The 15,388-nt window shown below is 36.5% G+C and overlaps 1 protein-coding gene across 2 annotated transcripts in view; it reads right to left on the bottom strand.

Moving 5' to 3' along the window:
• LOC121426622 (integrin beta-1-A-like) overlaps positions 1 to 15,388 on the bottom strand; it is a 100,332-nt gene that overhangs the window by 35,178 nt on the left and 49,766 nt on the right. For both annotated transcript variants that reach the window (XM_041622981.1, XM_041622980.1), the window contains one exon: positions 10,382 to 10,651. In XM_041622981.1, the coding sequence (XP_041478915.1) occupies positions 10,382 to 10,478 (97 nt within the window). In that variant the 5' untranslated portion in view covers positions 10,479 to 10,651. The remainder of the gene's footprint in view (positions 1 to 10,381; positions 10,652 to 15,388) is intronic.

The following is a 15,388-nucleotide window of genomic DNA, read 5'->3' as shown; positions in this document are numbered from 1 at the left end:
CTAAGTTAAAGCCAGTAAGTGGGACTACAGCTACATTTGGGAATAATACTCAGCCATATTTCTAATAGTGGAGCGTTGTGGCCCAGTGGATTAGTCTTTGGACTTTGAAACAGAGAGTCATGGGTTCGAATCCCAGCCATGACGTAATTTCCTTCAGCAAGAAACTCATCCACAGTGTGCTGCACTCAACCCAGGTTAGGTAAATGGGTACCGGTAGGAAGTAATTCCTTAAAAAGCTGTGTGCGCTATGAACGCCTAGCTTAGCGGGTAATATAGGAGCGCCCTGAGCACCTAACAAGGTGGATATGTGTGCAATATTATAAATACCTAAATTATTATTAGTAGTAGTACCATAAAAGGTCTTCTCGACTATTTTGACGCAAAAATAATGTTCTTTTGATTTGTAAATACCATGTGCAAGATTGCATATGTTTGTATACTAACCATCTAGCTGTGACCTTAACAAAATACATTCTATTTTTCGCAGAAGAAAAATTGAGTAGCCTACATCATACATCAGGTATGTGCTAATATTCATCGCAGATTTCTGCCGAGTTCGCTATACGTAAACCACTAATAATTTTCGTTCTTATTCCTATGATAGTTTTTTTTTCTGAGAGGGGCAGATCGATGTTTAACGTGTTAGCTAAATCATTAGCATTGGTTGGTCAACTTCTGTCAAAGGTCAAATAGATTTCTTAGTATACGTGCGTTACTCATACGTGACTTCATTAGTAGGCTTTACTAAAAATTGCAGTGCTTAGGCCTCAAGATCCAAAAAATAATTTATAGCTCCATCGTTCCTATAGACTATAGATAAACATGCCTATTATGAATGAAAATCAATTTTAGATAAAGGCACACAGAAATTGTGATTAAATAGAATACATTAGTCTATAGAAGTATCTCCTCAAAGTTAATAAAGATATTAAAAATCTAATAAAATGGGGGTGAAACAGCAAGGTTTACTTGTTAGGAAGGCACTGAGAAAAGGAACCGAGAAAATATCTTAGGGATTAATTAGTCCACATAATCTGTTTTAAAGTATCTCGACGGTTGAAAAGAGCTGAACAAAAGACACAGTTTATATTGATACAGACCGGCGACATGTATGGATAGGCCCTAATTACGTGATTTTTAAAAAGGGAATTACATTTTTTAATGAGTAATATTTATTCATACCGCATCGGTCCATTTCCTCATAATACGTGCACAAGCGAGGCCAAATTTAAATCCAAATTGACCCACATAAATAGATCTATAAAAGCGCTTCAATCGTTATAAACAAAGCCTTCCGCAGTTTCCTGTTTTATAGCTAATAATATGGTTTGTTATTTGTTATACCTTTGTCCTATAAATGAAAAGCCTTGATAAACCCATTTTATTATCTGTCTGCGGCTGTCTCTTTTTAGTTTGTCAATGATTAGAATTAGAGTTTTCATCTTTCTTTAAAGGAGAAGTTCACCTTTAAAAGAAATTATTGTGAAAATAGCAGAAATAATGATTAAAAATATTGCAGGTTTGAAAAAAAATCCATCAAAGAATTGATCATTTTTTGAAATTCAACTATTTGATTTGTGCACCTTTCTTGTCCCATGCACTTGCCATTATTACAGCAATGGGTGCATTGAAAGGTACAAACTGACACCTCTTAAGGGTACCACCATTGACGTGTTCTGCTCTTTCAATTGAAACTGAAAGTTGTCATGTTTAACCTTCAACAGAGTGTTTTCATTCCGTATGAAAAATAAAAAAGTAAATAAACATATAATAACAAAGGTGATGTCAAATAAATTGAACGATCATCACCCACGCTTATTCAACCGTGTAACCATCTCTTAGTAACACGGATCTATGAATATTTGCATTGTAAAGATTAGGGACCATTACTATTCCCTATAATAGCCATGATAGGGACAGCAGTAACTCATTATTTTCCATATTACGCAGCATACCCCCAAACCGCTCTAATTGAATAAACAATGTTACAATAAACTTTTGATGAGATTACCAGGCATATTTTTGTTCCAAAGAAATATTCTAAATGTATTCTTCTTATGACGAACTTGTCATCAATTGGATACTTAGGACATTGTAGATTTGCAAAAATATGCCTCTCATTTCCATAATCTTTCTTCGAAAATCATCAGAAAATATCTCGGTATGGAATAAAATGGCAAATACTTAGATGGTGTTACCGTAAAGTATAATCTATAGAAATTATTAAGTCTTGTCATTTTCTCTTTCATTTATATTATATACTGCCAATGATCTGTAAATTAAAACAAAATAATAACATTTTGTGGTTTTATTTAATTTGTTATATATAAGAAGAATTGTGAAAGCAGTTACATTAATCTATTAGTTATTTCCCTTTAAGGATAGCCAAGAATTGCAAAGAACATTCCAGGATGTCTTTTTATTATGCAGGCCTTGCCTATTTAAAGGCCAAGGAGTTTTATTGTTGAATAAGGAAAAGCCAAACAATAGAATTGTATTGGTAGTGGAAATGAATAGGCTTAGGTATTTTGTTTACACTGTTGATTTCAATGAGGTCATTCAAGAGTGTTCTGGATTTTGACTGCTCCTGAAAGGAGAAAGTTCTTTTGGAAGACAATTCTAGAAGCTTGTAGATTAGTCGAAATTTGAGAATGATCTAGAACACTTGTAATTAGTATAAAAGCTGCAGATTTTTCAAGATGATCATCACATCATATGAGAGCAGGAGATCACATCACATCATATTAGATCACACCATCACATCATATGAGAGCAGGAGATCACATCACATCATATGAGATCACTTCACCAGATCAGATCAGAGTAGTTTATGCATCAATGAACTGTTTGCAGTTATTTTGAGAAATTATCAGTTCTCATCGAGATCATCAACATCATCAACCTGTTCAATGAACACGCTTCAACCCATGGATTGCTGAAATTGACTGTTAATCATCATCAACATCGTCTTCACGGACATTTCAACTCGTTGCAGTGACTCTTATTATTCATCGGACTTCAACATCAGTTTCATCATCGCCATCATCAATAAGGAATCTTCCCAGCCTACCTGGAATATATATATATTGGACTATAACAGTGAACTATAACCCTGGATTGTACATCAGACACTTCAAGAGATTTATGTAAGATCATTATTTGTTTTATTTATGTATAATTATTTCCTGTAATAAAAAAAAGGGAAATTTAAATTACATCTTGATTGTTATTTGTTGCAGTATCGTAACAAATAATTTTTGGGGGCTTGTCCGGGAAACGGAAACCAAATTTGTATAAGCCAATTTGAAATTAAAAACAGTTTTTTCTGGAAACGGAAACCAATTTGAGACGAAAGTCAATTTGAAACAAATCTCAATTTGAATTGGAAACATTTCGGAAATTTTTGGAAAGTTCTAGAATATACTGTACTGTGTTATTACTTGCTTGTATTTGTGTATATTCACTATGGCTACATTTGATGTTGAAGAATTTCTTGCAATGACAGAATTGTCATATGATCATTTGAAGTCACTGAAGAAAGATGATTTGATAACAGTTTGTGATCATTTGGGTGTATCTCTAGCCCCAGGTTTAAAGAAGGCAGAGATAATTGACTTGTTAGCTAGTCACATGAAGCTTACAGAGGAGTCTGAAATTTCTGTTACTGTTTCAGATGATGCTCAGATTCAACTTGCAAAGTTTGAAATGGAAATGAAAATGAAAGAGAATGTCGAGAAAGAGAAAATCAAAGAAAACCTTGAGAAGGAAAGAATCAAAGAAAACCTTGAGAAGGAAAGAATCAGAGAAAACATTGAAATGGAGAAAATGAGATTGGAGTACCAGTTAAAGTTGAAAGAAATGGAGTTAGCTCATGCAAATACTAATACTAACTCTGTTAAAGATAAATCTCCCCAAGGCTTTGATGTGGCGAAGAACATTCGCCTTGTGCCAAAATTTGATGAAGAGGGAGTTGATACATATTTTGTGTCATTTGAAAAAGTGGCCAAGAGACTGAATTGGCCCGAGGAATACTGGACTCTTCTCCTTCAAAGTGTTTTTGTTGGAAAGGCTGCAAAAGTCTATTCTTCACTCTCTGAAACGCAATCATGTGACTATGCTACAGTGAAAGAAACAATTCTCAATGCATATGAGTTGGTACCAGAAGCGTACAGACATAAATTTAGGAACATGCAAAGACAATCAGGCCAGACTTATGTTGAATTTGCTAGGGAACAAGAAATGATGTTCGATAAGTGGTACAGATCACTGAAAGTTGACAAAGATTTTGTTCACCTTAGGGAAGTTGTCCTCCTAGAAGAATTCAAAAAGAGTCTTCCTTTTGGCATTAAATCTCACTTAGATGACCATAGAGTTACTGAAGTCAGTAAAGCAGCCATAGTAGCTGATGAATTTGAGGTCACACATAAAGGTAGTGGAGATAGGCCTCCTTTCAAGAATTATTGGAAAAAGAAAGGTAAAGGGTCATTTGAATCCCACAATAAACCTAGTGAGGGAAAATATGCAAGCAAGGACAAAGACGCTAACAAGAATCAGGCTAGTGCGGGCACAGAATCAACCAAAAGGTCTGAGAGTCGTAGTTCCAAAATTTGTACTCATTGTCATAAATCGGGACATTTGAAAGAATCATGTTGGAAATTGGTTGGAATGCCAACCAAAACTAAGAAAGACATGGGTTTTGTCAAGCAAACAAGTGTTCCCTCGATGGAGTTTGTTCCATCAGAGCCCAATCAAGATGTTGAGAGTGTTTCTCTGGTATTTGCTGATAAAGTCAAACAGGTTGATGAAACTTTTAGAAGTTTTTTGCATGATGGTGAAGTATCCCCTTGTTCGACTGGTGCTGCTGGTAGGTCAGTGGTGATCCTTAGGGATACAGGGGCTGCACAGTCCCTGATGGTACCAGGTGATTCGGCTCTTCCTCCGGAGAGTTCAGAGAATGCCAACGTCTTAGTTCAAGGTATTGGCCCAAATTTCATGTCGGTTCCTTTGTATAAGGTCGACTTAAAGTGTGACCTAGTTAGTGGTCCTGTGACTGTTGGTGTCGTTCCAGAATTACCCATGAAAGGTGTTGATTTCTTGTTAGGTAACGACTTGGCTGGAGATAAAGTTGTTGCATCTCCAGTGGTTTCGGAAAAGCCCGTTGAGGTAGCTGAAACTGAATTGTTGCAGGAAGATTTTCCAGGGATTTTCCCGGATTGTGTTGTTACTAGGTCTCAGACTCGTAGAGCTGAAAAGGATGATGCGGAATCTGCTGATGTAGAGGAGAGTACTGATGTCTGGTTAGCTGAAACCTTTTTCAAGGATTTGAATGGGGATAGTGTTGAAGGCTCTGTTGCTAACAATGATAGTTTGTTTAGTAAATCCTCCCTTGTACAGGCACAACAGGCAGACCCAGAATTAAAAAGCTTGTCACAGAAAGCATGTTCTGAGGCTGAGGCTGATAAGGTTCCTGAGTGCTTTTATGTCAAAGATGACATTTTGATGAGGAAATGGAGACCTCCCCGGAGACCAGCTGATGAAGATTGGTGTATAATTCACCAGGTTGTAGTTCCTCCTTGCTACCGCACAGATATTCTGAAAATGGCTCATGAGTTACCTATGGCAGGTCATGTCGGTATTCGGAAGACAGAAGATAGAATTATGAGGCATTTCTATTGGCCTAAGATGCACAAAGATGTTGTGCATTTCTATAAGACATGTCACACATGTCAGATTATTGGTAAGGCACAGCCTTCTATCAAGCCTGCTCCATTGATACCCATTCCTGCATTTGATGAACCTTTTACTAGGGTTCTTGTTGATTGTGTCGGACCCTTACCCAGAACGAGGTCGGGTCACAGATTTCTCCTGACGATTATGGACTTGTCTACACGGTTTCCAGAGGCGATACCTTTGAGGAGTATCACTGCAAAGACAGTGGTGCAGGCGTTAGTGCAGTTTTTCACTAGGTACGGTCTGCCGAAGGAAATTCAATCTGATCAAGGGTCAAATTTCATGTCAGGAATATTTCAGCAAGTTATGAAGGAGTTGGGAATAAAGCAGATTAAGTCCTCTGCTTATCACCCACAGTCCCAAGGAGCATTAGAACGCTATCATCAGACTTTGAAGACCATGATTAGGGCTTATTGTGAAGACTATCCCGATGACTGGGACAAAGGGATCTCATTCCTACTGTTTGCAACTAGGGATTCCCCGAATGAGTCCACAGGTTTCAGTCCATTTGAATTGGTCTATGGTCATGAGGTTAGGGGTCCCCTAAAGCTTATCAAAGAGAGGTTTATGGTTCAGAATGATGATGTAAACCTTCTAGACTATGTGTCAAAGTTTAGAGAAAGGCTCTCAAAAGCTTGTGATGTGGCTAAGGAACACTTGAAAGAGTCGCAGGGAAAAATGAAAGCTCAAGCTGACAAAAATGCAAAAGAGCGAAGTTTCAAGCCTGGAGACAAAGTGTTAGTGTTGTTGCCTTTGCAAGGTGAGCCCTTGAAAGCTAGGTTTAGTGGTCCCTACATAGTCAAAAAGAAATTGAATGATGTCAACTATGTGATCAGTACCCCTGATCGAAGAAAGTCTCAAAGAGTTTGTCATGTAAACATGTTGAAAGAATACTTTGAGCGAGAGGCTAGTCAGCCAATAGGTACAACACAGGTCAAAGAAGAAGAAAAACATGTAAATGTACATGAAGAAGAATGTTATGGAAAGACAGATAATGAATTGTCTTATACAGATGTATCCAAGAACGAACCATGTGGTATAAAGTTATCTAACTCAGAGATGTTAGGAAACATGGATGAGGCATTAAAACACCTGCCTGAAGATCAAAGAAATGATATATCTGGCCTGTTAAGAGAATATGAGAATGTATGTAAAGACAAACCAGGTCGTACACCTTTAACTGTACATGATGTAGACGTAGGTGATGTAAGACCTATCAAACAGAATCCTTATAGGCTCAATCCAAGCAAGTTGGAAATGGTGAATAAGGAAATACAGTTTATGTTAGATAATGACATAATCGAACCGAGTCAGAGTAGTTGGAGTTCTCCCATTGTAATGGTTCCAAAGCCAGACGGCTCTCAGAGATTTTGCATTGATTACCGGAAGGTAAATGCAGTAACTAAGACTGACTCGTATCCAATTCCTAGGTTAGAAGATTGTATTGATAGGGTTGGAAATTCTGCCTATATCACAAAGATAGACTTGCTTAAAGGATATTGGCAAGTGCCACTGACTGACCGAGCCAAAGAGATATCAGCCTTTGTCACACCCGAAGGCTTATTTCAATGCAAAGTCATGCCTTTTGGAATGAAAAATGCACCAGCAACCTTCCAAAGGTTGACAAATCAAGTGATTGCCGGACTTGACAATTGTGTCGTATACATAGACGACATCCTAGTATACAGTGATACTTGGAATGATCATCTGAATCATTTGCGAGCACTGTTTGACAGGCTGGACAAAGCCAATCTAGTAGTGAATCTGATGAAGAGTGAATTTGCCAAGGCAAAGGTCACATATCTTGGTCATGTGGTTGGTCAAGGGCAAGTGCTACCAAGAGAAGCCAAGATACAAGCTATCTTAGACTTCCCAATTCCCACAACTAAGAAAGAATTGCTCAGATTCTTAGGTATGAGTGGCTTCTACAGGAAATTTGTTCAAAATTTCAGTACTGTGGTTAGTCCTCTGACAAACCTGCTGAAGGCAAAAGTGAAGTATGTTTGGTCTGACGAATGTCAAAGATCATTTGAGAAATTAAAGGCCATTTTGGTGAATGAGCCTATTTTGGCAGCTCCAAACTTCACAAAGCCATTCAAAGTAGCAATTGATGCATGTGATGTTGGAGTAGGAGCAGTATTGCTCCAAGAAGATGAAGAAGGCATCGAAAAACCAGTGTGCTACTTCTCTAAGAAACTCAATCGGTTTCAAAAGAAATACTCAACTATTGAAAAAGAGGCCCTGAGTCTCGTACTAGCCCTTCAGCAGTTTGAGGTGTATCTAACCAATGGAGAGATTACAGTCTATACAGATCACAATCCTCTTGTGTTTTTGGAGAAATTTAAAACAAAGAATCAAAGACTGTATAGATGGAGCCTAATGCTCCAACCATTCCCTTTGAAAATTGTACACATAAAGGGAAAGAATAATGTAATTGCTGATGCTCTATCAAGAGTATAAAAAGTGAAATTATTCATGATTTTGACCAAGTGTGTCATTTGAAGAAAACATCTTTGATGTTCATTTATTTTAACATGTTCGTTAAGTACTATATCTTTGTACACGATAACTGTAAATGATTTATCAAGATGACTTTGAGCAGTTAAAGAAAAAAAAAGTAATCTTAAAGAAACCTTTACTACGGTAAAGCTTTCTTTTCCCCGGTGGGGGAGGTGTTATATATAAGAAGAATTGTGAAAGCAGTTACATTAATCTATTAGTTATTTCCCTTTAAGGATAGCCAAGAATTGTAAAGAACATTCCAGGATGTCTTTTTATTATGCAGGCCTTGCCTATTTAAAGGCCAAGGAGTTTTATTGTTGAATAAGGAAAAGCCAAACAATAGAATTGTATTGGTAGTGGAAATGAATAGGCTTAGGTATTTTGTTTACACTGTTGATTTCAATGAGGTCATTCAAGAGTGTTCTGGATTTTGACTGCTCCTGAAAGGAGAAAGTTCTTTTGGAAGACAATTCTAGAAGCTTGTAGATTAGTCGAAATTTGAGAATGATCTAGAACACTTGTAATTAGTATAAAAGCTGCAGATTTTTCAAGATGATCATCACATCATATGAGAGCAGGAGATCACATCACATCATATTAGATCACACCATCACATCATATGAGAGCAGGAGATCACATCACATCATATGAGATCACTTCACCAGATCAGATCAGAGTAGTTTATGCATCAATGAACTGTTTGCAGTTATTTTGAGAAATTATCAGTTCTCATCGAGATCATCAACATCATCAACCTGTTCAATGAACACGCTTCAACCCATGGATTGCTGAAATTGACTGTTAATCATCATCAACATCGTCTTCACGGACATTTCAACTCGTTGCAGTGACTCTTATTATTCATCGGACTTCAACATCAGTTTCATCATCGCCATCATCAATAAGGAATCTTCCCAGCCTACCTGGAATATATATATATTGGACTATAACAGTGAACTATAACCCTGGATTGTACATCAGACACTTCAAGAGATTTATGTAAGATCATTATTTGTTTTATTTATGTATAATTATTTCCTGTAATAAAAAAAAGGGAAATTTAAATTACATCTTGATTGTTATTTGTTGCAGTATCGTAACAAATTTGAAACAATAAAACAAATGATTAAAAAGTTTTAAGTTTGGTTCATGTCGTAAGAGACAGCAGAAAGAACATGTTTAAAAAATCAGGAAAAATACGGCATATAAACTTCAGTGCGACGCACAGACGGTCATCCAATTTTCGGAGCCAAGTTACTATTTCATGCCCTTTTTCAGCGAATCTGTGCCCCCGAGTGTGGAAGCAATACCAACTCCTAATCCTATTTAAGCCGAATTGTGGGGGTAATATGAGCTCTGATTTACCACATTAAGACTAAATTCAAGTTTAATTTGTAAGGACGAGACGAAAAGACTTCAAGCTCTCCCCTCTATTCTCTCCATCTCTCTCTCCCTCTCAATCATGTTTTTTTTTTCTCTCTCTTCCAACCCCCTGGTTTGCAGATACAACGACTTTGAGTGTTATTCGATGGGGGGGGGGGTGCATTTCCCCCTAAATGTGTCCTGCGATCGAACGAAAGTCAATATGTTAGCTCATTGGCATCACGAAATGCTTACATGAGAAATCATGAATGGTCAATGTGTCCGTTGTGTCTGGAATTAAGAATCACCCGAGTATCATTATTGCTTTTAGATGTGTACAACATGAAACAATTGAGTTCAAGGCCAGTGTTTTTTTTTAATTGGATGTTTAGTACCTTTACTGACCTGGGTCTTGTCGGATGCTTGATTTTCACGATAGATTGTACATTGTAGTCAATGGAATCAATCGTAGAAAAATGTTCTACGATCATTGCTAAGCTTTGTGTTACGGGCCCCAGATTTTGAGTCGTGCGGGTTCCGATCGCAGTATCGACGCACCGTGTGATGCCCATACGACGCAGAAATTATAAGTTTGATACAGTTTAATATCAGGACGAAGCGTCTACATAATTATGTTGCGCGTACGAGCTGTATCCGAGCTGACCGATGCATCTTCCTAAGAGGCTATTAAATATCAACGGCAACCGTACGGCGTCGCAATAGTCAATGACAAATAATAGACCTATTTTTTTTTTACAGGTAATATTTGATATATCATATAACTTACTTGAATGTACTGTGAAAATTCCAAGGACGAATGTGAGAAGAAAAAAGAGCGAAGTTTCAAGACGCATTGTCCTGTGTGGTAATCTAACTGACGCCATCTTGAACGAGCTATCACCACCACGTTACTATGGAAATATGTCCTCTGCTCCACTCCAGCGTGTCTCGAAGCCAATCTCCCGAGAAGAAACCCTCACCGCGGATTACCCGCAGCGTTCTCTCGTCGAACTGCGAAAAGTGTGACAGAACTGCCAAGTGCCTACTCGGTTCCAACCTGTACAATAATGTGTGAAATGAAAAGAAATGGTATCAATACACATCAAGAGGTAACATGTTGCAGTTTCTATACAACAAAACAAATGTACTAGCGGTTCATCTCTCTCCAAACGAGGTATTAGTTTTGAAAGGTGACGGAAGTGAAATCAAGGCGTTGTCAAGGGTTCGTACAGAATCCAATGAAAGGACCACCAAAGTGTCTGTTTGTATAAATAAGAAAATATGCGCCAAATGATTCTGGAAGAAATTATTGTGTAATTGCCGTGACATTAGCAAATAAGCACAGGATTCGGGTCAAGCGTCGGGCCGACATTCAAAGCAATAATAATACACTGTCCCACGTGCACTTATCTGTGTTGGTGATCATCAGTGTGAACATTTTTCAGCGTAGATTTCAAGATTTCACAAAGTTCAGTTTATGTAACTGTACCAGATCTAGATCCTCGATGATATACTGACAATTAAGCCTGGTTTTACAGAATTTCTCATGAAATCAGTGTTTACTGCAAGTACTGGCCTTTCTCTTTAATTTGGATATATTTGGGAGTTTGTGGTTGAAAATGGTCATACACCTTAAGTTATTAAATGTCGAATGTCATCATATAGGGACATCGGCAAATTTAAAGTAGGTTCTTGAAGTTCATACAAAATCAACATGAAAGGAATACAAATAAATGAGGTTTTGCTTTGTGCAGCAGTACATGCATGTGATGTGCAGCATTACATGTGATGTTCAGTCGTTTAGTGTTTACTGGGATGTGCGTAAATCATCGGCGCTAATGTGTCTTAAAATTGGCAAAACACTCGGGACACACAGGAGCGAAATTTTCCTTTCCTAAGATACAACTTACATACTTCATAACCAGGTCGAGATTTGAAGAATATGGATGAGATTTTGACAAAAAAACTCTGTATCTAAGTTTAAGACTATACTATGAAGTGGTCCTTACACCTTAAAAAAATATCCAGCTTGTACAGGTTCAAATATCATCCAATTATTAGTTTTAATACCCAATTTGGGCAGATTTTAATCAATAGTTGTTTGGACAGTATGTTACCCAGGGTTGGTTAAAAGTTGAGCATTGTTTGCCCAACTATTTTAAGGAGTGTAAAAATATATATCATCTGATTAAAAAACAAAGAAGGGCGCGAAGGCTCCAAAATATTTATGCTACATAGAGAAATATGTAGAAAACGCGGCATAAATAATGATAGTCTTGGAAAATCATAAAGTTCATCCATCGACAAGAAACTGATGTAACATTAAAACAACATCAATGTCTCCCTATGGCTATTGCTTAAAATTAAAGTGCTCTGACCCTTAAAGCAATATTTTTCTCCGATGACTATTGTGAATATTTGAATTTACACAATATTAATGTTATTCAACACTCTTTCTCGTTAATACTTTTTATGAATATTTTTTATTGTTTTAGGAAAGGCTCTGTGAACGCTTCCACATTATCCTTCTGGTTCGGAAAGCTTCAAAAAAAGATTTTATATATGAATCCCATCCCATTATTTGCTTCATATAAAAACGAAGAAAATGCACATCGTCACCCAATTTGTTTTCCTAATAAAACCGCAAGCACATCCACATTTATTTCAAATTATCCACACAACAGTAAAGTGGAATAAATGTAACGCATATCCCACACACTGGGGCTTATGTGGTATAAACAGGAAGGCGGAAGTTTATACATTTCAAGGTGTGTATTATCAGTAAGAACATTATCTTAATTATAAGGGAAAATATGCAGGTAGGGTGTGTGTTACATGATTGATTTCGGAGATACCGAACATTCTATCACTTAGCGGCGTCCATATCGGAAATTATGATGGTATTGTCACTATTATTATGCATAAACAAGTATATATGTTTGCAATGCTTCACCGTCACACATTAATACTTCCAAACCTATTTGGATCCGGTTATGCACTTGACTTAAAGGGGAATCCAACATTGGCCATAAAATGTTGTGTTGGGAAGGAGACGATAAATTAAAAAGAATATTGAAATTTTGAAAGAAATCGGACAAGCAAGAGGAAAGTTATAGCTGCTTTAAAATTGAGATCTCTATAAGACTATAACAACAAGTTTTTATTTGGGTTGGGTTCCCCTTTAAGTAAAACAAATACAGTGCGTAAAATATCAAACTTATGGAACAAGCCGTCAAAATTATAATTCGATAATATATATAATTCCTGATGTTTTAAAGGATTTACAGGTGATCTAAAGAGTCGTCTGTCGGGTGGCACCAACATGAATGCCTTACGCTTAGCAAACACAAATCAAGAAAAAATATATATCCAGAGCGAAAATTGAATGAGCAGAAGTTCGAATTCGTGGAATTTAGTCTCTACTCCCAACAAACTTATTTGCTTCTTAATGAATCATGATTAAGTTGAAACTAGGAGCTCCTTGGTTGAAATTATGACGAGTCAAATAATATTAATGACTGTAATATTCTAATCAATGTTTGCCTATAGCTGATCACTATATACCCTCAGATGCTGCATGGACAGTGGGTATACAAAAAACGAATAAAGACAATAAAAACTTTAATGAGAATCACTTGGAATAGATATTATCAGTTTAAACTCTCGTTTTACTGTGCCCATTTCAACATTTTGACCAAGCCATTTTCTGCACCCATTTAACCGTTCTTGTACAATGTTGTAAGCATGAACAAAACTGTGTGTTTTGCCTCTGTTAGACTGAAGAGAGTCGGGAGACTATGTAGCACCCATCAGTATTTAAACGAAATCTGCTTCATACTTATAAGTACACCATTTATACCTTTGACAGTTTTTTATTAGAAAATTGTTGTACCAATCGTATCAAAATATCAATTAAAATATTAATATTTACTAACATCATAATTTTTTGGGACATATTCCCATAGAGTCTACGACTTGACGTATCTCGACACACCCACAACGTGCCAATCAAGTCTTCAGCCCTTTAGAACATACAAGGAAGCGCATTAAGAAAAATAAATTATTGAGGTAACAATATAATGACTTGCGTGAATCAAATTACATGAAATTCAGTATCACACATGCCACAAGTGAAAGTGAAATAGTCCTATCGCAATTAATCCAAATTAGTGATGTCTCTAAATGGAGAAGAGGTCTGTGGATTGAGAAAAATACCAATCCTCACTCCATCAAAAGAAAAAAATGAAATATGAATAAGTGTATGATTTAATTATCTATTCAAATATTAATAAATAAATGAATGAATAAAATAATCATAAAAATCTGGATAAGTAAAAAGTAAATGATAACTTTTATAATATAATATTAGCAATATGAAAAGGCTCTTATCCACTGAGAGGGTATATCTACGACATTTCTTACGAGAAAAGAAATATTTGACTCAAAGCTGGATGGCCATAAACAACAGCCCCACCCCGACTAAATATGGCACTGCATAACGTATATAATTATCCAAGGCACTCAAAATGATTATATATAACTGTAATTTGTATGTCAAGAAACAACAGTATACACTGTCGGCTTCCACTTGACTTGGACATGTTGTACAGTTCTCCGTTAGATGAATAGACACAAGGGCCCGTATTCTGAAGTCAGGTTTAACTTAGACCATCATTGACCATGGTCCAACTCTGTGCTAGAATTATGGGAAGCCACAAGTGTCAAAATTTTTATTAACTTATTTATGCTTCTTATTTTTACTGTGCTCTTTCCTGATTCATCGATGGTGAAGACACTTATTTCTTTATATTTTCTAGACAATTATGAATGATTTGAGAGCAAAATGAGCTAAAATATGATACCTCTACCGTGAGTGATTTATGTAACAATTGGCTTTTCATACTTAAACCACACATTTAAAGCTGAGTTTAAGTTGAACCCGACTTCTGAATACAGTCTATAACTCTCGAAGCACTGGGGAAGTCGGTCCTAATTAATATTACCTTACATTAAACCAGCATCATCGACAAACTAGTCAAGTATGACACCTATGAAACAACTTTCCACGGTATTAGAGAAACCACTCATCACACCTCGTATAATCATGAATCATTATTTTAAAAAGAAAAACTATTCATCCTCCTATCATAATCCAAAAGCGAGGGCGATGACAGAGAGAGATAAAATTAGAACACAGATTTCTTGACTTGTACTGTGTTTTCCCAGAGAAACAGATACTATACACAGTCACTTCCTCATTCTGATTGTGGTTGTTTTAAAAGTGCTCCATACATAAAGATTTTAAAAGATAAGTTTCAGAAGTGATGGCAGTTAAATAGTAGAAGGACACTGGCATAAAACTATATACAGCTTTGCTTTCATGAACGCATACAGGAGAGAGAATATTGCTATTCTGCTCGTGCTTCGTTCATAATGACTTTTTATTTTTATAACATGGTAAATAAATGCTATAGCCTTAACATTATGAATTGAAACTTGCCATTTTACGATGAACACTAAAGTGTAAGTTAAGTTAAATAAACATGTTCATAATGTATTACCACTTCTTCCATATGAGCGGATTCGAAGGTGTTAAATAGCTCAAACATTGAGGTCGAAGATGTTGCCAAAGCATTAATGTTCATCACAAATCACATCAAATTCGCTAACGAGTAAATCAAAACTCAATATATCAAAGCAAATCAAATATAGCTTGAGCATGAGTCGACAGTGGCACTGTCGACTGCCGAAACATGCTGAGATTTCATGCACACATGCGCTCATTAAAATGTTT

The sequence above is a fragment of the Lytechinus variegatus genome, chromosome 13 (assembly GCF_018143015.1).
Source record: "Lytechinus variegatus isolate NC3 chromosome 13, Lvar_3.0, whole genome shotgun sequence".
Classification (NCBI taxonomy): Eukaryota; Metazoa; Echinodermata; class Echinoidea; order Temnopleuroida; family Toxopneustidae; genus Lytechinus; species Lytechinus variegatus.
The sequence above is the reverse complement of the archived record's forward strand: the minus strand, read 5'-3'. Positions and strand labels throughout refer to the sequence as shown.